At 32.3% G+C, this 25,522-nt stretch overlaps 1 protein-coding gene across 3 annotated transcripts in view; it reads right to left on the reverse strand.

The window, feature by feature from the left end:
* LOC143193921 (uncharacterized) overlaps positions 1-25,522 on the reverse strand; it is an 86,682-nt gene that overhangs the window by 2,660 nt on the left and 58,500 nt on the right. For all 3 annotated transcript variants that reach the window (XM_076400360.1, XM_076400361.1, XM_076400362.1), the window contains 2 exons: positions 16,427-16,794; positions 4,497-4,944 (listed from right to left, as the gene is read on the reverse strand). In XM_076400360.1, coding sequence (XP_076256475.1) covers positions 4,497-4,944; positions 16,427-16,691 — 713 coding nt within the window. In that variant the 5' untranslated portion in view covers positions 16,692-16,794. The remainder of the gene's footprint in view (positions 1-4,496; positions 4,945-16,426; positions 16,795-25,522) is intronic.

A 25,522-nucleotide genomic window follows, 5' to 3' on the forward strand; every position in this document is an offset into this window, starting at 1 on the left:
GAAAATTACAGCAGAACAGCACTTAAAACAAATTAACAAAGCCAAAAACTCTGAAACGACCTATACCGTTGAAAACAAAAAAAAACAAGAAACCGCAAGACCATCGGTCAAACATATAAACGCTACCAAAATATCAAATGATAAACAAATAAATATGAAACCGCAGGAAGCTGCGACCAACCAGCCAACTATCGTCGACATGATGAAATTGCTCAAAGAATTCCAGACTGAAATGAGACAGAAATTTGTCAGTTAGCAGGAAAAATTGGAGAAATCCGGATTGGAGAAAACTCCCCATTGGAAATATAAATACATATTTGGTATTTGTAATTCAATTACTTTTTAAAAATTGAATTTATAATTCATATTTGAAATACCTGAATATATTTAAACATAAATATATTTATCATTTTGAAGACATTGGCTGAAATAATGAAATACAGTCTTAGGCATCAGTTAATAGATTGACTCCTGAACTAACTTGCTACCACCCTAGTTAAAAAATGCCTTGGTTGTTAGAAAATAATTACAACAGATGACAGGTAAAGAATTCGAAAACTTGCAATTCATGTCTTAGAGGAAAATTAAAAAATATATGAAACAATGCCTAGGCGTAACAGAAGTAGCAGTACTAGTAAAAAGGATGATTATGTTATTGTTTTTGCAGTCATGGACAGTAATCAACCTCAGATATCAAAAATGGGGTTAGAGTTAATTAGCTTCCTAAAACCAAAAACCATCTTTAAATGCTATCCAAAACCAACAGATAATTTGTATAAATATATGTATAAACGCCAGATAATTTGTTGTAACTTATATTTTAATTAAACCAAAGCATGTATTTTAGCCAGCTCTATATGTACTAAACCTAATTGAATTTAACTATTGATTGAAAAAAACGTTGGCATAAATAAATTGTAATCAAGGATTAATAACTTTAAATATACCTATAACTAACCAAATCTATAACAAAATCATTATAAATATTGTTCTTTTAGTATATTTGTAGTCTCCACAAATGAACAGGTTAAAATTTTAATACAATTCAGTTATCGAGAAATAATATTTATTTTAGACATTTCGTTTAGATTTGTTGGTCGTTAGATCAGCATCGAAAAGCAACAAAAAGATAAGTTTCAAAAATAAATCTTAAAAAAAGTCTTTTGGTAAGATATAATTAGGTGATTATATGCATGCTATGGGAAGGTTTTTCTCCCAAGCACAAATTATGGTAGCGTTTACCACCTGTTTGACCGCCCCTGAACACCTGGTTAATAAGACCTTTATGAAACCTTGAAAATAAAAACGTAAATAACGGCAATACAACTCAATAAACAATAATATTACTCAATGCTGAAATTAGTTAATCGATTTGTTTAAAATATATTAAATATTAGTTTACTTTTTTGTTAAAATATTGATTACATTTAAATTTCGTTAAAAGATGTTAAATATGCAGAACAAGGACATCAAATAAACCTTCAGAGAAATATTTATTGTTAAACCTGCACAAAAATATGTCGGATGTAAAAATTTGTTGGATTCAATTATTATTAACAAATTAGTTAAATTAGTGGTTTTGTGATCCAAAAAATATTTTTTAGAACAAAATAAATGACTGAGAGTGAAAAAAATCAAAACATTGTCCAATGCTAACTAAGACAATGATATTGTGCATTTAGGGTTCATGTTGAGCTTAGTGTCAACGAAGAATAAACATTTTTCAACCATAGTTATAGTTTGCAAGTGAAAAATTGTCAATTAACGTCTCCTTGAATCAGTTTATAAGGAATTTAAAGTACATCAGTTGCCTTTGGCTCAAGGATTTTGATCATACGGAAACTCCTGGTTGTCAAATCAATAATTCTGATAACCAATACCGGAATTTCATCAAGTAACGCCTCAAATACTTTGATCTCGAGTTTTTTTGGCAGTCTAGAATGAGGTTTATTGAAGAAAATTACAATTCTTGATATGTCAAAATCACTCTTAATATGATTTATCGGATTTATTTAATATATTAGCAGAAAATTAAAACATTTAACAATTTTTAATTTAACTTATAGGTGACCTTGGATAATTCTTTCGCGGCGTCCACGTCCATAATTCCACACGGCCACCACGTCCTAAGATGACACTTGTATGGTCTTATCGAGGTATTTTATTGGATTGCTTGAATTGCTTTACAAGTATCTGATTGATTGAACGTATTTGGTATTTAATTCATTGGCGAATGTCTGTTACTTAGTAACTTTATGTTTGTTATCGCACGTTTCCAGATTTGAGCGTCAATATTCTATGTGCATAACATCTCAGAAAAGTCTCCTTTTCTCTAAATAATTTTTCTATATTTTTATGACTAAATCATAAGCAATATTAATTGATTATAATGCATTCTCGATCTAAGAGATATTGTGAATTAACTCTTTTTTTAATAGATCGATAAATAAATACATAATACTAAATCATTTAGATTAAGCATCAAACAAATAATTATAATTAAATAATTAATAATAATATCAAACAATTAAGTGAATACTTGAATGCAACGATCTGAATATGATATGATTCAATGCTGCCAATTTCTCAAGACAAGACAGAGTGATGAGAGTGGAAACAACTAAAGAGTGTATAATTAATATACGATAACTGCAGGAGATGTTAGTGTAGGGTGTCAAAAATTTATGGGTACGGATATGTGTGTAATTGTTCAGAATATACATGAGCAATTGGTTAAAATATATCAGGAGAGAAATAATAGTAACTGTTTTGCAGATAACGCAAATGCATTAAGGAGAATGCAGTGATTAAATCTAGTTTTATCAAGAAAGATGTATTAACAGAACAAACTAAGGAGAAATACAGTGATATTAAAATGTATTTACAAAGAACTAAGCGTAAAATGTAAATATGCTCTCTAATGAAAGTAAAATATATTAGTTGGATATACAATAGTTAATTGGTGGATACTGCCTCCGGGGATACAACTACATAGAAAAGGCAATTTAGTGATAAGTGTACCTCCCTCATAGGTGGTGTGGAAAAGAGTTAAATGTAAATACAATCAAATACAACCCTAATCTACACAGTATTATAACTGTGTACTTAATTGTAGTTTTAGTCCTTCGATAATATACGTATTAGATTGACTATAATGTTAAAATAAATTGAATTGGTAATAAAAGTATTTTTGTTTAATTATTTTATTTAGATTAAAAGTTTCTTGTATGTCAAAGTCAAACCGAACTAAAACTCAGAGTTGATACGGCAACATTGCGACGTTTTGACGTCACAAATTTAGATGACGTATATACAAAAGTTGTTTGGGTATACATATTGTATAAGTGAACATACGTCATCAAGATGTATATTGTATTATATATTGTATTGTAAGTTTGTAAATTCATTTTATTACCAGATAATGAAAGGTGTGAAAAATTTATGTGTCTAGATATGTATATAATTGTTCAGAATATATACGAGGATTTGGTTAAAATGTCCGAGGAGAGAATTAATGCTAACTGTTTTACAGATATGGCAAATGCATTAGGGAGAATGCAGTGATTAAATCTAATTTTGTCAAGAAGAATGTACACAGGTAGTAACACAAGAAACTAAGGAGAAATATCGTTATATATCAGAATGATTTGACGAAGGAAATAAGTACTAAGCATAAAAAGGAAAATATGTTCTCTAATAAAAATAAAATACATTATTTGGGTGTACATTCATGGGGATTAAACATCCTGGGGATACCATAGGTGGTTTTGAAAAGAGTTCAATGTAAATATAATAAAATAACTCTAACCTAGATTCTATTGTGGCTGTTTAATTAACTGTAGATTAAGTCCTTCGATAATATGTGCATTATATGTATTATAATGTTAAAATAAATGATACAGCTGGCTGAGTTGGCGCAGTGGTAAAGGCGACAAGACGGTCCAACTACTGTTGCGATAGTCGCAGGTTCAAATCCTACTGGGTCATGGCCGTAAATTTATGTTTGTGATTGTTTAATATTTGTGATTGTCCTAGACATCCGACAAGGAAAATGATCTCAGTCACGCCAGTAACCAGACTGGGTAAGACCGACCATGGTTCAGAGCCCACGTTAAACTCTAGGTCCAGTCCAGATAAACCCCTGGTTGGTAAACGGAGACTTTAAAATATATATAAAATAAATAATTGATAATATAACATTTTTGTTTCATTATTTTATTTACATTAGAATGTCGTTATATATCAAAGCTAAAATAAATTAAAATGGGTGATATCTGAATGCAGCAACATTGCGCAGTTTTGACTTGATAAATGGAGATGACGTAAGCTTAAAAAAAAGTTTGTTATTTAAATTACTTAAATCACGTTCATTAATGTAAAAATTTCAATAATGTAAACTATATTTGGTTTGAATTAATTCATTTTAACGGGCGTCTGCTGTTTATATATTTACGAGTCTACCTATATTTTGTTAACGTTATTTAAATATTCCTCACCTGTAATTTTGCGATCCAGTGTTAAGCAGTATCTTTCGTCTCGGCATGCTTGGGTTTTCGTAAACCGAATTGACCAAACTCAGCCTGGCATTCTGCTTACACAGTTTCTCCTTCTTGAACTCGGCAAGTGCCAGTGCTAACGATTCCTTCAGCTCCTTCTCGATTTTAGCAGCCTGTTCCGAAGACGAGCACAGGACCGCGTGGCATCTCAGCTCGTGCCTCAACCGACGACCCTCGTGCCTGTATATCCAGCAGAAAATTCTGGGAAATTCCGGGGGTGCGGCGCAAGTCGTTAAGCGATGCGCCCAGTATTCGGTGAGTCCGTGCGTTTTCGTGACGACTTTTAAACCGCCACCCGATATGGTCAATTGCATCGAGACGTCCGGACGAGACGACTGCGTGTAATTGCGCCATAATGTGGTTAATGGTTTTTCGACACAGCCTTCGCCTGAAAGAAAGATACGAATTTTTTAATGCTCGCTGGTATTTTCTTCAAATTGATTACGTTACTTAAAACGGAACGACGTCACGAGACAAATAAGAATGAGTAATTATACTCTGCGAAAACAAGAATGGGAAAAGTATTCGCCCCTTTTAAATAACTCGATTAATAACTCCACGTTTTTAGGTTCTCGTTTTGAATTGCAGGAAAAGACTCCGAACATATGCAAGTTATAATATGTCAAAGGGCTTAAAAAACAAAACTATTAATTTACTTTAATAAACTATTTTATTTAAATGAAAGAAGAGGCGATTGGTAGAATACAAAGCGATACTGAGGGTAAAAATAGGTAAAAATCATTCCAACGTGTATTTTTAGATATCTCACTCGTAACACTATTCCAATCAGATGATCTCTTAGATCACAGTACAATCCGTAGCCAGTGCAGTTCTAGCCGCATAATTTAACACCTTCTTCCTAAAGATAATACCACATGGATGGTTGTTGTCCCGTTTGAGCACCTTATGGTTCTAATAAAATTGTATTTGAGTATCGCCTATACCTTCGCCCGCCATTTTGTCTATGAACATCTTCGAAATGGCACTGTTTCTACCCAAATTTCCATGGGATCCTGTTATGGAATGGTTGAAGATTCCAAGTATTAGTGATTCCAGATTCCAATAGTCTACAGCTAAGAAATTAAGCTACTATAATTCGCCTTTGGTAGCCTTACACCTTGAACTGTGATGTATACGCGGGGAATCCAATGGCTAGAGATGTTTTTCAAAACTCGGATGTTTCCTAATTTTAATAGTATATGGTTAGCGGTCTTTGAGCACCTTCAATCCATCTTTCGTAACTTTACAGCTTCAGCTGCCACACTTTTGCCCGAACTCCACTTAACTATACCAAGGAATGCTTCGAGTAACTGTGGAACGAGTTCCAATCCAATGTCAATCTGTCTTCCTTTCTTGATAACTAACTTGATTCAGCTTAATTGAACGACTTCAAATATGATCTCCCGGAATCCTTAATTTACTTAAAAACTTTTTTATTTAACAAGTAGAGACGGTTGAACGGCGATACAAAGCGACACTGAGGGTAAAAACAAGTAAAAATCATCCGGATGTCTATTGTTGGATATCTTAGTCGTAACACCATTTTAGCCAGTGCAGTACTAGATGTATTATATAACATATATTCGTATCTGTGTCCTGATTCGAAAGTGTCCTCTGAAATATAACAGTTACATACTAAGTGAGTTTCAAAGTAAGGCATTCTATTGCACCATTTTTAATACTTTGGTTGGCAGCAGTGGTGGATTTACAAACTAGCCACCAGTAAGTTAGGTATATATTGCCGCCCGTACTAAGCTCTGTAATTCTATACCCTATTTCACATACCTTTTTTGTGAATAACATTTGATTCAACTTTTTTTCAGTTATTAGTTTGATTATGAACTAGGGAATCTTTGTTTCAGTTCCTAGATTATTTCTATAATCCGCGATTTTAAAGAATACACAAGAAATAGTTGAAAGGTGCGCTAAGATATGTCTTAAAACTAATTATGTTTATATAAATATACATAATATACAATATACATAATATTATAACACTATAGTTTAAAAATACTATGAATAATATCCCTATTACATGCTCTTTAACCATCTGATTGATAATGACAATGAACTCAACTTATGAAAGTTTTATATTTACCTTCTTGCGATATTTTAAATCCGCAAAATCATCATAATCGCAATATAATTGTCGTACGAAATCTTGTATATTGGTTGAAATTTGCCATCCCCTGAAAACTGTCTTAGGCTTTAGCCTACTCAACCTGCTGGTAAATGCGCCAGTCTACTACGAAAACTGTGATTTCAAAGGCGAGTCAAAGAAGGATGGTGGTGATGAATGAAACGTTTAGACATGGACAGTTTGGTTTATCATATACTGACATAGTATGTTTACGGTAACTTTTTCGAGAAATACGATTTCAATTTTTCGACAATGCAATCGTTATTTTGAACAAATTAAAGAAACCTTTTTATATTAAAATATATTCTCTCAGTTTTGCAATCGTATTTGTATAAAAACGCACTTATATTTTAACATTATTACGAGAATCTCTTATGGGGTCATCAATTAAAGTTATTAGGTCTATAAATTAGGTTTTGAAGGATTTTTTAAATCTTCTTTATCTGAAAATGATCTTGCGATTTTGACGGATTCCGTCTTGATAGAATGATCTGTCTTTTGACTATTCACGAATAGATCCATTTTATTGTATTTTCTTAAGAAGTGAAGCGTTGCTCAGACTAGTCACAATTCATATGTCGGAACAAGTAGTAATCAGACCAAGGACCTGTTCATCGGTTTTACAACATGTGGTCGAGCGTTGTTATGCTGAAGAATAACATCGTTGTGTCTTTGCTCGTATTCCGGCTGTTTTTTGCACTCATAGTTTTATTCGGTTTAAGCAGCTTATAGTATCCAGACCAAGTTGATTCCACCAAATAAAGAGATAATGTTGATGCATGACCAGGCGATCCCCATGAATTTTTTTCGCTTTGGATTATCCTAATGCGATGCAAAAACAGTAAAACTTCCTGCAAATGCAGCTCACTCACTACTACTTGTTTGTTCACACTTCGACGAAATGACATATACTGAAAAGTGAAGCCTGTTGTAAATTTTTTAAAATTAATTTATAGGCCTTATAAATTTAAATATTATGCACAATAATGTAACATAGAAAGTATACTAACGTAGTAAGTAATGGGAACAAACGCAACTATTTGTATGTTGCAATTTTTATTCATACAGTGATAAAAAGTATGTTTTAATAAACAATTGAAATGGCAATTGGAACTAAAAGTGAAACGGCAAGTTACCGTTGATCGAGATGTAGTACAACTAACTCAAAAATCTTAAAACAATTAAATAAAATAATTTGGATATTATTGTTTTAATAAGTAGTTTCATTAATAGACTAAGCAAGTATATAGAATTTTTAGTAAAGTTCTATTCGTCCTTCAAATTGTATTTAAAATATTTAAATAAATGTAATAATATAATAATCGTAAGTAAAAGTATGTATGCAAACTATTTCCTTCTTTTGTTGATATTTATGAATGATTTATAGGTAGGAATGTCGCAAGGTCAATTTCAAGTCTAGGTGTAACCTTGATTTAGATATAATCGTTTTGTTAAAATAAATTAAATAGTCCTGAAGATTAACTATAATATATATATACATATATGTGTAAGTATAACATATTTGAGAAAGTTTAAAATAAGAAAGGTATAGAAAAGTTAAATTTAGACATACGAGGCTGGTCTGATAAGTACTTAAACTACAAAAGAAAGACGAAAATTTTGGAAAAGGGGCGACTCTTTTCTCAACATAGTCAGCGATGCTCATCTGAAAAATGACTGTTTCTTGGCCCCTGGTGTGTACCAGTAGATACATGTTTCATCGACGGTCACGAAGCGACGTCGAAATCACTCCTTTGAATTGCTTCGCTTAAACAGCTCTTTCCCTCCCCCTCCAATTACACAGTCACTTTCAAAAATCGAACAGCTCTGGTATAATATTGATTTTAATAATATCATTAATATTAAATAGATCATTAATAGTTTTAGTATTTTTTCCATAATTATTGTATATTTATATAATTTGACTAAATAATAATCGTTTTAAAATATATTTACATAACAGGTTAATTGAAAAGTCCCCGGCCTACCATAGTAAAACACATTTATTTAGAAAAATTAGTTTTTTTCATTCAACATAATTCCTTTCAAGGGTGATGCACTGATTATAGAGACCCTCCAACTTTTCGATACCATTTTTGTAGTAAGATTTTTGCTTCAAAATAGGTCCCATTTTCGGCGATCACCTCTTCATTCGACGAAAATTTCTTCCCAGCGAGTATTCTTTTGAGATATGAGAACAGGAAATAATCGCTGGGGGACAGATCTGGAGAATACGGTGGATGAGGAAGCAATTCGAAGCCCAATTCATGGATTTTTGACATCGTTCGTTCTCTCTTGTTCTTTTGTGACACGGTGCATTGTCCTGGTGAAGCAGCACTTTCTTTTTCTTCAAATGTGGCCGTTTTCGGCGATTTCGTCCTTCAAACGGTTCAATAACGCTATGTAATAGTCGTTGTTGATAGTCATTCCTTTTTCAAGGTAGTCAATGAAAATTATTCCCAGTTTTCCCACGCTTTGGAGCGGGTTCATCGTGTGCAGTCTACTCAGATGACTGTCGATTGGACTTCGGAGAGAAATGATTAAAAAACTCGGCTTTATTACGCGTGATTATCTTCAAATACTGCTTCGAATCATCAACTCCTCGTTGTTTTTGGTCAAAAGTGAGCTAGCGCGGCACCCACTTTGCACTGAGATTTCTCATATACAAATATTCGTGAATGATATGATGTACACGTTCAGTTGATATCTTTAGAGTGTCTGCTATTTCATTCAATTTCAATTTACGGTAATTCAAAACCATTTTGTGGATTTTTTAATGTTTTCGTCCGTAACAACCCCTTTTGTGGTTCACCGTCTTCGGTGCTCATTTCACCACGTCTAAACTTAGCATACCAATCCTTGATGGTTGATTTTTTGGGGGCAGTGTTTGGAAACTCGACATCAAGCCGAGTTTTTTCTTCAAAAAGCAATATTCTATCAACACGCGAAATTCCTTTCAATCCATTTTTTTCACAATAACAAAAGTTGCTTCACTCAAAATGTTATAATTCACAAAATAATAATCCGACAATTGTCAAATCTATACACTCATCTCTTGAGGATTATGGCTAATTAAAAAACATATGGATTTAATTTTAGTAGCGCCATCTACGTGTCAGGCCGGGGACTTTTCAATTTACTTGTTATTATAGCATGTTATATATTACTATAGCAATTTAGAATGCAAGGCCATTACAGGTGGGCTAAACTTGTTGGGAACTAATCTAGTCTACTGGAATATGCTTGCGGTTCAGGATAAATTAAGATAAAAGTTGATTGCGTTAGCTTAGTTGCTCAACCGTCTATATGGTTAGGTTGTAGATGAGATAAACAAAGAGAGTGAGGTGAATTGAGTTGAATGAGCCCTAAAGAGCAATCCACTTGTTTGCAATAATGCAAGGTCTGTCTTTGGGTATGGTAGGAGGTAAATGGAGTTTTTAAATAATAATAATACACACTATCATAACAACTCACTAAGTAGAGTATATCATGCAGAATCTCAGCAATATATCATTAACGCTGTCTCGGGTAACGCAGTGTGCATTGCAGAAACATGGCCAATTATTAAATTAATATTAATTAATATTTTTTTATTACTAAAATAGTAAGATATCATATATTTGACCTAGTTTTTTATCAATGATAAGTTAATTTAATGAATGGTTCATAGTAGATATAAGGTAAAGACAGGGTTTAACCTTGATATCCCAAGATTTTTTCGAAAATTGTTTTTTGTATATGTGAGTAAAACAAATGAAAAGAAATCTATAGCAAATATTTTAATTCGTCAAAATACACTTAATCACATTAGTACCACTATCAATCATTAATATCTAAATTTAATCAATAGTTTATGATATATATGTAACTTCTACCACTACAAGGCCTTGCAAAAACTTTAACCTTGATCTTCAAAATGGGTTTTAATAAGATTATGAAAAGTCAATAACCCTAATAATAATATCATTCTAATATTTAATAAACACTTTCAAATGTGATAATATGTCTTTTAATTTCGTTTATAAATTTATTATATTTTTTTATTATTATTTCATTAATACATTGTTACCGTCTAACGTTTCCTTGTCGTTTCCGTTTCCGTCTAACCTACAATTAGTCTTTATGCTAACTTAAATCTAGATATATAACTAGGAGGACTCATCGGCCTTAACTTAGTCTCTGGTGAAATAATGTGTATACATGTCACTGCTGAATTTTTTTATATATGCATGTCACTACACAACACTACACAAGATCAGATGGTTTGATTCTTTTGAGTCTGTGTCCTGTTCTAGTGGTATCCAAAAGTTGCAATATTTCAACATTTGTATGAGAATGGGATCTTTCCTCATGCCTCCTTGCAATTCTTTTGATTTCTTGACTGACTGTGGGTATCTGAAGGTCTCGATGTAATCAGTCCTATAGTATTTGGGTGCACCCACAATACCTCTCAGGACTTTGTTCTGAAAAATTTGTATTTTGTTTATGTTACTCTTTGCAGAACATTCCCATAATTGAACTCCGTATGTCCATATAGGTTTCAATATTTGCTTATATAATAGCAATTTATTATGTACTGATAATTGTGATTTTCTTCCAATTAGCCAGTACATTTTCCTATATTTCAGTTCTTTTCTTTTCTTCTTTATATGTTCCTTCCAGCGAAGTTTTGCATCGAGATTCATTCCGAGATATTTAGCGTTGTTGCTATATGGAATGATAGTGTTATTTAATGTTATTGGTGCTTGTGCGGTCTATTTATAGGTGAACTGCCCATGTACAGATTTATTTTCATTGATTCTTATTTTCCAAGCTTGTGTCCAATTATTTATATTGTCACTTGCCTGTGGTAATTTTCGTGAGGCTTCTTCACTATTGTCTCCCACAGCTATAATCGCAGTATCACCAGCAAATGTAGCCATCCTGATATTTTCCATTTGTGGTATATCATAAGTGTAAAGTAGATAAAGCCTTGGTCCCAGTACACTTCCTTGTGATACACCTGCTTTACTTTCTTTTATTGTAGAGTAAGCTTCTTCTTGTTTGACTCTAAACATTCTGGTTGTAATGTATGATTTTAATAGTTCGATGTGTTGTTTTGGTAGCAGTTTCTGTAGTTTATGAACAACTCCTTCATGCCAGACCTTATCGAAGGCTTGTGCTATATCTAAGAATATAGCTGAGCATACTTTTTGACTTTAGTAGGATTTTTTAATAACATCTGTTATTCTGTGGACCTGGTCAATTATTGAGTTCTTGTTAATAAACCCAAACTGATGTGTTGGTATTAGGTTTTTTCTCTCTATGATCGGTTTTATTCTTTTCAGGAGTTTTCCAAAAAACCTTAGATATTACTGCCAGACATGTTTTAATCTAAATTCTGTATTGATCAAGTTGGTGAATTTTATAATTCCCTTTCTTGGTAGTTTTTGCAGTAATTCTTCTGTTATTAAATCGTAGCCTGGTGATTTCTTGGGGTTAATGTCAGTTTTAATAACTTTGGTTAACTCTTCTGGCGTGACTAATTCAATCATCGAATTTTCAGCTTCTATGTCCGGCAAATTATGTTCAATATTATTTTCGTTTTGTTTGAAAGTATTTTCTAGATATTCAGCAAATGGTTCTGCTTTTTGGCGATTGTCACATGACCAATTCCCACATAGGTCTTTTATAGGTGGACTGTGTAGACATGAGTGCTTTAGATATTTTGTGGCTTTCCAGAGTGAGTAATCAGTTTCTTTATCATATATTAAATTTCTGAGATAATCATTTATGGTTTTGTTTTTTATTTCCAGTATTTCTCTTTTGAGTCTTTGGGTTATATTGTTTAAACTATTTTTATTTTCAGGTGTTCTGTTTTGCTGCCATTTTTTGGAATAATTCCAAGCAGCTTGTTGAATATTTACTACGAATTTTTCTGCTTCAAGATTTAATTATTCAGTTGTCTTGAGGGGTACATTTAGTTGAATTCGTTCGTTCAATTCTTCAGAAAATCCTTCCCAGTCTGTTTTCTTGTTTGTTAACGTTGGGTTTCTTTCTTTCCTGATTATATTTTCGCTCAACGTCACAATCACTGGCGTATGATCTGAACTTAGCTCAAAATTTTCTTCGACCTTTATATAGTTGGATGTTATGTTTCTTACTATAAAGAAATCTATCACCAAACCCAGCAGTTCATTGCGTTTAGTTGTTGTCATTCTCGATCCCTATCTTGTATTTTTTGTATTAAAATCACCTCCAATTTTAAATTTTTCTCCCAGGTTGCTTAGGACATTCAAATAATTAAATCTTTTTTTTGATTTATTATATATATAGTGTGTTGTAAAAACGAATTATCTTTTAAAATATGCTTTCTAATTACTGAATACCTTTGTAATTTACTTTCTGCGTGGCGTTATACTACGTCTATATATAACCCACAAATATAATACAAAATTAAATCACTCTAATTCACTATTTATGACTTAAATAAATCATAAATTCTGATTAGATATATTAGTTAATTCATATTTAATCAGTAGAACAATGAAATCATAATGAAGCTCATAATGATGAAGTTATTTTCAGTTTAAACGAATATTACGCTTAATTTATTATGAATAAGTTAATATCAAAGATTAATGTGATATTAGAATACCAGTTCATGAGATTAAGCAGATATTTCTATTGACAACTTGTTATTAATAACTTTTATGGAAGCTAAAAACCAGTCAATAACCTTCAAAGTTTTTTAAAATTGTTTTAATTATTAAAGGCATAATTGCTTATTTAAAAAAGGAAAGTTAATTATATTAAGATTGATATGATTGATCGATATATTACATAACGTATTAGTTAAATTATTAAGACAATGAATTGTCGCAGCTTTCTGAGCCATTGAAATATTTAAATCTACAGTAGACTTTATCGAGTGTGTCTTGAAAACATAAAAAACTGAAACTGATAAAATGAAAGAATATATATTAAAAACATCCTCTCTGTTCAGAAAAATAAAACGTCAGATACATTTTATATTAATTATGCTACTTCTATTAAAACATATTTGCCGCCATTTAAGATATTCTTGATACCAACTACTGAAGTCAATAACCTCAAAATTTAACGATTATTCGGTTTTATTACGTTGATAAATTGATACATTATTATAAAAAAATATTATAATATACGCTGTTAATAATTATATCCAATTGTAATAGTATTATTTGATTCACCGTTACCCATTTCATATTCTATCGGTTATATTTTCTAATTCAAACTCAAATGATTGATGCTGTTTAAATTAATTTAATAATTTGGTTGTCACATGACGTTCTATTATCCGAAACATAATTAAATACCTTGCATCATAGCTACTAAGAAATTCGATAACACTTATTTTATAATATTTAATGTTAGTCAGATATATACAAATATTATTAGAAAGTCAAATTTCATTTTTAAATTACAAAAAAAAAACATTTCAAAATTCTAAGAATATTAGTGAAAGGTAATTGCATCAATTGTATTGCATTGCTGACAGTTTGTTACTTCGAACTAATTGTTTCTCTTTGTAACACATCACGTAAATGTTTAACATAATATATTTTAAAAATTTTGAATGTATCTACATTTTATGTACTCATTAAAAATCTATACTATATACTAGCTGATCCCACAGAGAAATGACAACGCCCAATGCACAACGTATTTAAATGTGTGATAAACCCAATACGATTCTGAGGCATTAAGGCAAGCCGTTCAAAGAAACGTTCCTTTTTTAAATCAGCTGGTGTAACTAGAAAAACGTCTTTAATATCAATGATTTTGTCAATGATTCGATTGCAAAATGGAATTGTAGGTGCACTTGCTTCATCAGATATGGAAGCTGCGTTGTTGGAAGGTGGTCGAACAGAAACCTCTCTAGGAATTCTGCGGTAGTCAAAGTGTTGCAGCACAGCAAGTTGCATACGAAAAGCCTTTGGGGGCTTAGACAAAATTAGAGGTAGACATGTTAATGCTGCGATTGTAATAACAGTGGTTATGCTACAAGACCAGTTTTAACATGGAATTTATAAAAAAGCAATTTCCGAAAACCAATGAATGTACTTGGTCACTGGCGAAACAGAATTATAATTGATATCCGCGTTCTAATTGAATACAGCTCGATGGGGATTAAGTGCAACATTCCTACGTTATTCATTTCAATTCTATTCGTCGTTTTGTGCTTCAGGTTGTTCGTTAGTTTGACTACGACTTAAATTGGTATGTCCAAATGGGTGGTATTTTGAAGAACCAAATTAAATGAAAATAAGAAATTTACTCCCTTAATGCCTCTGTATAACTCCGCATACCACGTGCCTGTCAAAACTTACTAAATATCGATATTAAATTAAACTTTTAACATAAAGCATAATTGCGATTAACTGCGATGAACAAAATACGTTTTTTGATCGCTTTATGCTGCTCGATACATTTTTTAAACAACATTTATCAAACAACCAAATGCGCGACGTTTAGACGTTAGTTTTTTTAAATATTTTTCGTGCAATTTTTATAATATTTCTTTCTGTAAGAACCTTCTACATAGTATTAGAAAACTTTAAAAAATTAATGAAATCGGCAAAGGCGACCTCAGGTTATGGTGTAACCAGGGAAATCGGATTCCTTTTTTTTTATACATGGTTTATTCAGTTTTTTTGTACATACGGTATCAAGATGTTTAATGTATTGCTTGTATCGTTTTAGAATCAAACAATATTTTCCTTCTCATTTTATTCTAGTTAAAAAGAGACAATGCTGACTCAATAGTTCGAACACGTAAACGAATGAACTTGACAAAGTCGTCCAGTTGTCAAACGTATGCAAAATTCTTGAAAGCAATAGTGATAAGGGGTTATGACTCTAACCTATAAACTATTGTGGCTGTATAATTAAATGTAGGTTTTAGATGTACTATAATGTTAAAATAAATTATATTTGATAACATTTTTGTTCAATTATTTTAAATAGATTAGAATATTGTTGTATGTCAAAGCCAAACTGAACTAAAACTCAGAGTTGATGCAGCAACATTGCGACCTTTTGACGTCACAAATTTAGATAACGGATGTACAAAATAACTTTGAATAGATTATAGATACATTCTTACATGCTTTACATAGATGCTTACATGTATGTTTATCAGCGATTGATCCAAATGGGATGTATAAATGCAATGCAATATAAACGTCTGTTATATTCGACGATTTGAACGTGTTTCTACATAAGGTAGTGTGTTCCTTTTATTACTGAATTATTTAGTGAAGACAGATGCTAATCATTCATCAATTCCGACATTATCTGCTTATATTATTTCATTATGACTTGGAGTCAGTTTTTAACATTGTAGTTCCATTTATTAAAATTATTTAAAAGTACATACGTTGTTAGTAAAAATGATCTAACTTATTGCTATTATAGCTTTTATTAATGCTTAATACAGTTGAAAATAGCTTTTCACAAATTGCTTGCGTCAACGTAACACGTAAAATATGAATATAATTGTTCATTATGTTATATTTTTTGTGTTATCACTCAAATAACAATGTAAACATTTTCTTTATAAATGTAAAATTTTAATGACAATACCTAAAATTAATGTTATTTAAGTTTCTTAAGAATTGATTATTAAAGATAAAATTTCTTTAGTGGTAAAAGATTTCGTCGTATGTATGTAGTCGTATTTCGTATACAATAACAATATTATATTTACCTTTAGCCCAACCTGTGACGACATTCCCGAGATATGCAACCCTATACGTCGAATCTGGTCTAGAAATCGTTACGCTTCCGTATCTCTTTAACCGTATCCGGTTGAATAAGTATCTAAGCGTATTCTTCCTTTTTCCCTTTTGCAGAACTTTATAGGGCATATCATTCCCGAACCCTGGAAACGGGAGTTTTTTCAATAACTTATTTTCCGACGTAATGAACGCCTTATCTACAGTATCTTGAGGCATTTTTATTGTATCTGTCATTACTTAATAGTAAGCTCAAAAATTATTACTATATTTGGATCGAGTATCTGTTGCAGATAAATCAGTCTTCATTTTATAACAGTCCAACTGTCAAATTTGAGTTCTGAAACAAAAAGAAAATATAAAATTAAATAATGGAAGTAAGAGTGAAATAAATTGAAAACATAAATTTTGTAACAAATATAGAAAGTGTAGTTATTGATGCTAACGCTTTTAGTTTCCTCATAAAGGAATAATTGAATAACAAATTATGTTTCGATATTTTTGGCGCTTTTTCAACTGTTAAAATCATTTTGCAATGTTTATTTGTTATTTTATCTTTTAATTGTATCAAAATTTACCTAGTGTAAATATTTTAAAATTATGATATATAGCCAATATGTGTTTTCGTAAATAACACGGTATGAAACTTTTTCCAATATTATCTTTTAATCCGATTTTATGGACTTTATGAAATTTAGTAAAAAACGCTCTTGTTTGTAATAATAATGAGAGTTTATGAACCTGCAAACGTTGTTTCGGATCTTGTTTTGGTATGTTTCTAACTGCTGCTTAATATTTGTGATTGTTTTGAGTAAAAATAACAAAGCCATTAAAGAGTCAGTGGCAGAGCCAGGAATTGATTGCGTTTCTAATCAGTTAGCAGGAACGAGATAATAGGGATCCCTCTTCCCATTATACTGCGTTAGGGAGGTAGGTATTAATACTGTCAAATATATAATGTTGGGGCTTTGATTTGAAATATTTTTAGCGTATTGCAGCTAAATTAAATGTCAATATATAGACTTTGGCTAATATCTCTCAAAAAATCAAAAACAATATAAAGTTGGATTCACCAAAGAAATAGCGTTCACACACGAAGCGACTGACGAATCGAGATCACCTTTTTCTAAAAGAAACATTGATATTTCAAAGTGGAACATTGGGTCACTCATGGGAAGATGCTAATTACTGAGCTAATACAACAAAAGTTGAAGTAAAAAGTAAAAGTTAATTCTATTCCTGGACCAGCGTTACTGTTTTCCTGCATATCCAAAGGCGACTCACAGGCTGATTAAACCAAAAGTATTTGATGCGGTAATATTGCGATGTGCTGACGTCATACGTTTTGATGATCTATTATTTATTTTACACATGTTCATACTCATGCATTTTTGTTTGAAATAAAAATAAAAAGTAAATCTTACAGATGGTACTGTATTATTGACTTATAATTCTACATCTTCTATACTCAGAAAAAAAAAGATAAATGGAAAGTAATAGGAAGGAAGTAGATCCACTTGACGTCATATAACTCTTTAAAATATTGGGGATGTAGACGATTAATGTGTAAGGTCCATAAAATAACGCCTTAATAATTTCTGACATCACTTGGCTGGAATAGAATCATACATTTTAATTGATACAAATGCGGGCGTGCTAAATTGCACATAATTTGTCAATGTTTAGTTAAACCATGCACCAGTTTAAGTCGAAAAACACAATTGTTTTCTCAACCGACTCGTTATTTTGGCAAGTCAACTTTTTAGTTATTCTAGTTTTGAAATAACGCTTAGGAAAAAATATAAAATTACTTTCGATTATATCTATGGATGTCACTTTACTAATGACATATTGCAAAAAATATAATTGATTACGGTTATATGTGTTTTAAATAACTGTTATCGAACATTCGCAATATAATTTTAATCCATTAACATTTTTTTATACCAGTAATTTATAAATGTTTTTATATCTACAATTAATTAATTGCTCTGTAATTTATTATTAGATGTGTACAGTTTTTTTCCTAAAATTATTGATAAACAGTGTACTTTATGGATACTGACAAGAATACATAACTATAATGAATAATAATATTATTAATTGTCACTTTAATATATTTATTCTGCGACTTATAATTTGGACTATTTTCATTGTTCATAATGATAATGTTGTTTGTGTTTGTTTGACAGCTACTAAGTCGTGAACGCTATTAATGATTATGTAAATGAAGATCAAATTTGCTATTTTTATATTACACAATATTTTACTGTTTTAGTAATATAACACTTATAGATATAACAAATATTCAGTTTAGATTGCTAATCACCACTCAACAATAAATATCGATATACTGTTATTGAAATTGTATTTGAAGAAAAAAAAATTCTTTGAAATATTTCCAGTTATTTTCGGAATTGATACACAATATCAAATCAAATTGCTGCAGCGGAAGCATTGCTATTTGTTGGAGATGTTGTTGGAGAAGAGAGATTCTCAACACGTAAATATAGTTAGTTATAATTTTACAAGTAGCTTCTTGTCAACTTTAGCCTCCCAATATACTAACAAGCAACAGCACTTCGAATATTTTGATTGCACAGTTGTTAAGATTGTATAATACTAAACATTTCCAATAAAGTATGTTATAATTACATCTAAACAGGAATAGACGATTGGGAGACTATATAAGAGAAATTACGAAGGAAATTTACAAAATGGTATAATATTGAAAGTGTGCAAGCTAGAAGATATTGAATTTGAAAATATTATTTGCACATGGATAAATCGTTCAGATTGCAATACAAATTTTAAAGAGTGCATCAACCAAATGTAGTGACCTTGAAGCATGTTGAATTTTATATCGTGGAATAACGGTCTACAAAATACCCAGAAATATAATCACAGATGTTGAATATCGGCGAGGTGCCAGCAGTGCCAACTGGAAAACGATAACGAATATCTGACAACCTCAAGACGTTTATCTGGGAGATTAATGAGGGGTACTTTGGATCATTCTGTAACCGACCATCGTTTGGTTTAGACGTGTCACCATCAACTGCCCAAGCCTCGTTACCAGGTAACACCGCCGCCATCCGTTTTATCTATTTTGTATTTTCCACGTTTTATTTTATATCGTCATTAAATAACGGTCACATAATGTAAACCCCACTGTTTAATTTCGTTTTACCTCCATTCCCTGAGCCATATCATTTACCCTAAAGCGGTGACCCTAACGTGATCTTTCGCAAAATTGGGTTTGGACTCGTGAATGGAGGGTACGTGCAACATGGTGTATTTTACGTCATCATTATCTTTTCTTTTATACAAAATTTTCAATATTTTTAATACGATTCTTTTTAGATTTCACTTTTGTTCCTTCAGCATTACATTCTTTCAAACAGTTGTTCCTCAGTAATTTTTACTTTAGTGCTGGAACAATGAACTTTAAATTTCATTTCATTATTTCCATTTCATTTTTTAAAATATTTTGTCCAAATTTTATTTCACAATTTTTTGGACTTTTAGAGATTTTGACATCACTATTTAATGATCAGCGTCTCGAGTAAACATTTCTTTCGGCGCTATGTTTAAATCATAATGCCTTCCTTCGCTTCGTCTCAGTCATATTGGCAGACATTTTGATTTGAGAGGCTTTGGGCAGTTTCGGTCGGATACCGTCGTTATTGGTTTTCTCTAGATTACCGTTACATATGTGGCTACGGATTAGTCACAGAGCAGCCCCAGTCACCATAGACTGGTCATGTCTTCGCCACTGTATCGGTATTGCCAACGTCTCGTCGTCGAAGAAAATAAGTTACCACGCCGTCAAACCGTCGATTACGGGAGCCCTGTTCGAAAATAACTTGTTTTCAACGTCGTTCATAGACCACGTTCAAGTGCCAAAGCACCGATGAAGCGACAGTATCTGTAGGACCGAAAGATATCAACAGCCGTACCAGATCACAACCGTACCAACCAAGTTGTCAGCCGTATAAATCAGTTTTGTTGTATCATATGCAAATGTTTTAAATCTCTTTCTACGCAGCATACTTTTTTTGGCATATCAGCATTTTGTATTTGATATTTTTGTCTTTTTTTTTTCGTTTACTAGAATGACCAGCTAGAACTAAATGGTCTTGGGCTGATGTCGCTTCAGGTTCGGGATATGATTGTTTTGCGGGGACAGAGACCCTGGGTTATGACTGGGACTGTCGTATTTTGTTAACTACCGGGATTTGTGGACGGGTAGGTATTTTATTAAGATGTTATCGTGTTCTAAGGTTCCTACGGAGAACCCCACACTGAGCATGTTTATGAAATTTTTCACAAACGGAATGCCTGATTCGAGGTGTGTATTGACGTTCCTCATAAACCATGGGGCACTGAGTAACACACGGACTTTCTTGGATTGGAGCACTTGGAGTAGTTCAAGTTGTCTCTCTGAGACATAGCTGTACCACACCTGTGCTCCATTGAAGCAGATTGGACGGACTAGCATTTTATACACAGTCACTTTTTTTGCGGGATTGGGAGTTTGCTTTTTCTGCAGGCTAGAGGAAATAAAAGGCTGTACACGCCATTTCCTTTGCAAATGGCGTGCTAGATTTGGGAAGACCACTGAAATCTGCGATCGAACTGGAGACCGAGGTATGAAACTTTCTGGAGCCATGGGATAGGGACTTTATCGATTTGGAGGCGATAGGCGCGAAACTCCTTCTTGCGGTGGAACAGAATAGTCTGAGTTTTGCTCGGGTTAATCTGAAGCCGCCAGAATTAGAATAAGAAGCACGCTATCGCTTGGTTCAGTTGTACTTGGAGTCTATTGCGTATTGCGTCGGGACAGTAACCGGTTGTGAAGAAAGCGGCATCATCTGCATAAAATGCTGTGTGGGAAAGTTTCTAGAGCGGGAAATCAGCCATATAAAGGTTGAATAGGGCTGGGGCTAATGGAGCGCCTTGCGGGACTCCTGCGGAGATTTGTTTACGGGAGGAGACTGCGTCACCGATCCTCACCTGAAAGGACCTACCATCCAAGTATGAATCTATCAGGGATATTAGGTCATTCGGTAGACCTAGTTGTTTTGCTTTAAATATTAGACCGTGGTGCCATACTTGGTCGAAAGCCTTGGAGACATCTAAGAAGATGGCTCCAGTTTTTCGACTCTTTATCATTGCCTGGTGGATAGTTGCTACGACGCGGGCAGCTTAATGGAGGCATGAATGCTTATCACGGAAACCGAATTGTTTGTTCGGGTATTTTTGTCATATATTTTTAGTATTTTTATTTGTTTAAAATTGTATGTAAAATTCTGGCAGGGGAGTGTTGTAGCGACCTTGAAGCATGTCGAATTTTACATCGTGGAATAACGGTCTACAAAATACCCAGAAATATAATCCCAGATGATGAACACGGGCGGGGTGCCAGCAGCGCCAAATGGAACCACGATAACAAATAGCTGGCAACCCCGAGACGTTTATCTGGGAGATTATTGAAGGGTATTTTGGATCATTCTGTATCTGACCAGCGTTGAGTTCAGACGTGCCACCATCGACTGCCCAAGCCTCGTCAATAGGTAATCCCAGCGCCGATACCTCTCATTTATTAGTAGTACTTTCCACATTTATACTACTACAATAAATAACGATCATATAATGTAAACACCACTGTATCATTTCGTTTTACCGCCCTTCACTAAGCCATATAAATAACCCCAAACTATATAATATATTTAATTATTTTTCTTATATTTTACAATTTTCTTTTTATCGTCTGGGGTTTTTTGGACTGGACCTACAGCTTAACGCTGAGAGACAATCGCAGGGGATATCCGGTCTTACCTAGCCTGGTTACTGGCGTGACTGGGATGATTTTCTTCATTTTTATACTCTTACCTGAAATGAGTAATACTCTTACTTATGTAATTACAAATATATATTTCAAGTAGGAGAACAGTTCTGTCATGTAAAAATGAAATGAAATATTTGAGTTAAATGAAAATATTATACTAAGTTAGTGAATCATTAAAACAAGGTAGATTGATTAGATTGAATAATAAAAAATATTTTAATATTTAAAATGCAGAATACCTTGATAATTAAAATTAGGCTACCTTTTAAAAAACGATGTTGATATTTTAGAATATTACCGGAAATCATTTCTAATGTAAAATATGCCAAACTATTAACAAGGTTATCAACAGAAAATATAGATCTAATATATTAATTTCTGTGACATATTATGAATTAGATTATCATACACATTAACGAACAACATGATATATCAATATATTTGCTGAAAGGATTATATGGAGCAACAAGAACATATTAGTGGTCTAATAGTGATATGTAGTGGTCGTAGCAATTTAGCGTTTCAATTTAATTGTATATATTTAGAGAGTATAATATAAAATCTGAAATTTAATAAATATTTCACAATTAATAAATTTAAATACCCTGAGAGGTGTTTGACTATGTGATATGGAAGCTGACAATAACAACCGATCGACCATAAACATGATAACATTCGGCAGATTTGTCATCCTCTATATCAGACCCTTTATAATTGTGATAATCACATTTTATTTGCAGATATGAATAATCCAATAAAGGGTCAGTTTGATGCTTACCTATAAGGTAATTACATATAATATTATAAAATATAACATTATATTATATTATTATTATATTAGAGCTGTAAAATATTGTTGTTTTCTTTATTGTTGTTAATTGTGGTAGCTTTTTTCAGTTGTTTCTATAAAATACATTTTTATTACTCTTAGTAGTTCAACAACCTGCTCAGTGTAAAATATCTTCGATCTATCCATTAATCATATCGAATGGTAGTAAATGTTTTAGATTCCGCAGTTCATTGTTAGTTCTGATGTTTAGCAGATTGTATAAATATATTATTTAACACTTACACTTAGAATTATACTCATTATATGTCCCAGAGGTATATTGCGCTGTGTTATTTCATTACAGACGTAGTAAGGAGCATCGACTGTAGCACTTTGTTTTAGAATCGTTGAATAATAACTATCAGGTCAATTGAAAAGTCCCCGGCCTACCATAGTAAAACACACTTATTTAGAAAAATTAGTTTTTTTTATTCAAGATAATTCCCTTCAAGGGTGATGCACTGATTATAGCGACCCTCCAACTTTTCGATACCATTTTTGTAGTATGATTTGTCCTTTGCTTCAGAATAGGCCTCAGTTTCGGCGATCACCTTTTCATTCGACGAAAGTTTCTTCCCAGCGAGCATTCTCTTGAGATCTGAGAACAGAAACTAGTCGCTGGGGGACAGATCTGGAGAATACGGTGGATGAGGAAGCAATTTGAAGCAATTCGAAATCCCAATTCATGGATTTTTGCCATCGTTTTCACTGACCTGTGACACGGTGCATTGTTTTGGAGAAGCAGCACTTCTTTCACATTTCTTCAAATGCAGCCATTTTTCGGCGATTTTTTCCTTCAAACGGTCTAATAACCGTGTGCAGTCCAATCGGATGACTGTGGATTGGAGTGAAGTGATGGAACCATCTTTCATCCATTGTCACATATCGACGCAAAAACTCGGGTTTATTACGCTTGGTCATCTTCAAACACTGTTCCAAATCATCAACTCGTCGTTGTTTTTGGTCAAAAGTGAGCTCGCGCGGCATCCACTTTGCACAGAGCTTTCTCATACCCAAATATTCGTCAATGATATGATGTACACGTTCAGTTGATATCTTTAGAGTTTATTTACGGTCATTCAGAATCATTTTGTTGATTTTTTTTATGTTTTCGTCGGTAACAACCTCTTTTGGGTGTCCACTGCGTTGACCGTCTTCGGTGCTCATTTTACTACGTCTAAACTTGGCATACCAATACTTGATGGTTGATTTTCCTAGGACATCAAGCCAAGTTTTTGCTTCAACTGAATTTTTCCCTTCAAAAAGAAATATTTTATTAACCTGCGAAATTCCTTTTCATCAATTTTTTTCACAATAACAAAAGTTGCTTCACTCAAAATGTTATAATTCACAAACAAATTATCCGACAGCAGTCAAATTTATACACGCATCTTTTGAGGGTTAGGGCTAACTAAAAACATTCGGATTTAATTCTAATAGCGCCATCTATGTGTTAGACCGAAGACTTTTCAATTGACCTGTTACATATATTTTCTACAAGTACTACATAGTTATATTCCATAAGGGCAAATAGGTCTAAGTCAATACTTGTACAGCAATATATTGTTAATTAAGTATAATTTCGACTAGCGTCCGAAAAGTCACATTTAGTTTAATTTAAAGGCAAGTTGTTTTCGTTAGTTCTAAATAAATAGAATTTAAAAAGGTGGAATACTTTCTCATATGCCTCATATAGCATGTATTTATTATTTTATTATGTTGAGGAAATAAACCCTCTTTTACATATTTAAAATAATAATTCATTTTCAAAGCTTGTTACAGTTTTATTGTGTTAAAAAACTCAATATAAATTATCATTTTTATATCAATTAATTTTTTTTTGTGACACCAATTAATAGTTCCCATGTCGTTTACGTAAATTGCAACAAATGTATTACTACAATGGAATAAAATTGGGTAATATGTTTGGTTCATAAAATACCTTTTCTAATGATATCTAACGAAGTGATATTCTATTTTAAGGTGAAACTAAAAGTGATGAAAATATAATATATACAGACAGATGCAATTTTGGATCCTTTGTTATGGTATACTGATTCAAGACAATGATTTCAGTATATCATTCATCGGTATTGCGGCAATTGGCCGCTTTTTCTTAGAAAGTTCCTGTTAGAGTTAAAAATTGAATATTACGTACAGAAAAAAAATTAAATATTCCAAAATTAATATCTATTTTATACTTTAAATTACACCATCCCAAAATTTTCGATTCGTTCGAATTCGGATACTTATAACTTATTTGACTTCGTAATAAGGTTTTGACATTTTGAATATTTATTGGCATTTTTGAACTTTGGAATTTACTTTATATATATTTTTAGTATTATTATTTTTATTTAAAATTAAATATATAGTTATATATCCGGA

Source organism: Rhynchophorus ferrugineus, unplaced genomic scaffold (genome assembly GCF_030347505.1).
Source record: "Rhynchophorus ferrugineus isolate W39M unplaced genomic scaffold, kcgeb_rfMv2 rfM3, whole genome shotgun sequence".
Classification (NCBI taxonomy): Eukaryota; Metazoa; Arthropoda; class Insecta; order Coleoptera; family Curculionidae; genus Rhynchophorus; species Rhynchophorus ferrugineus.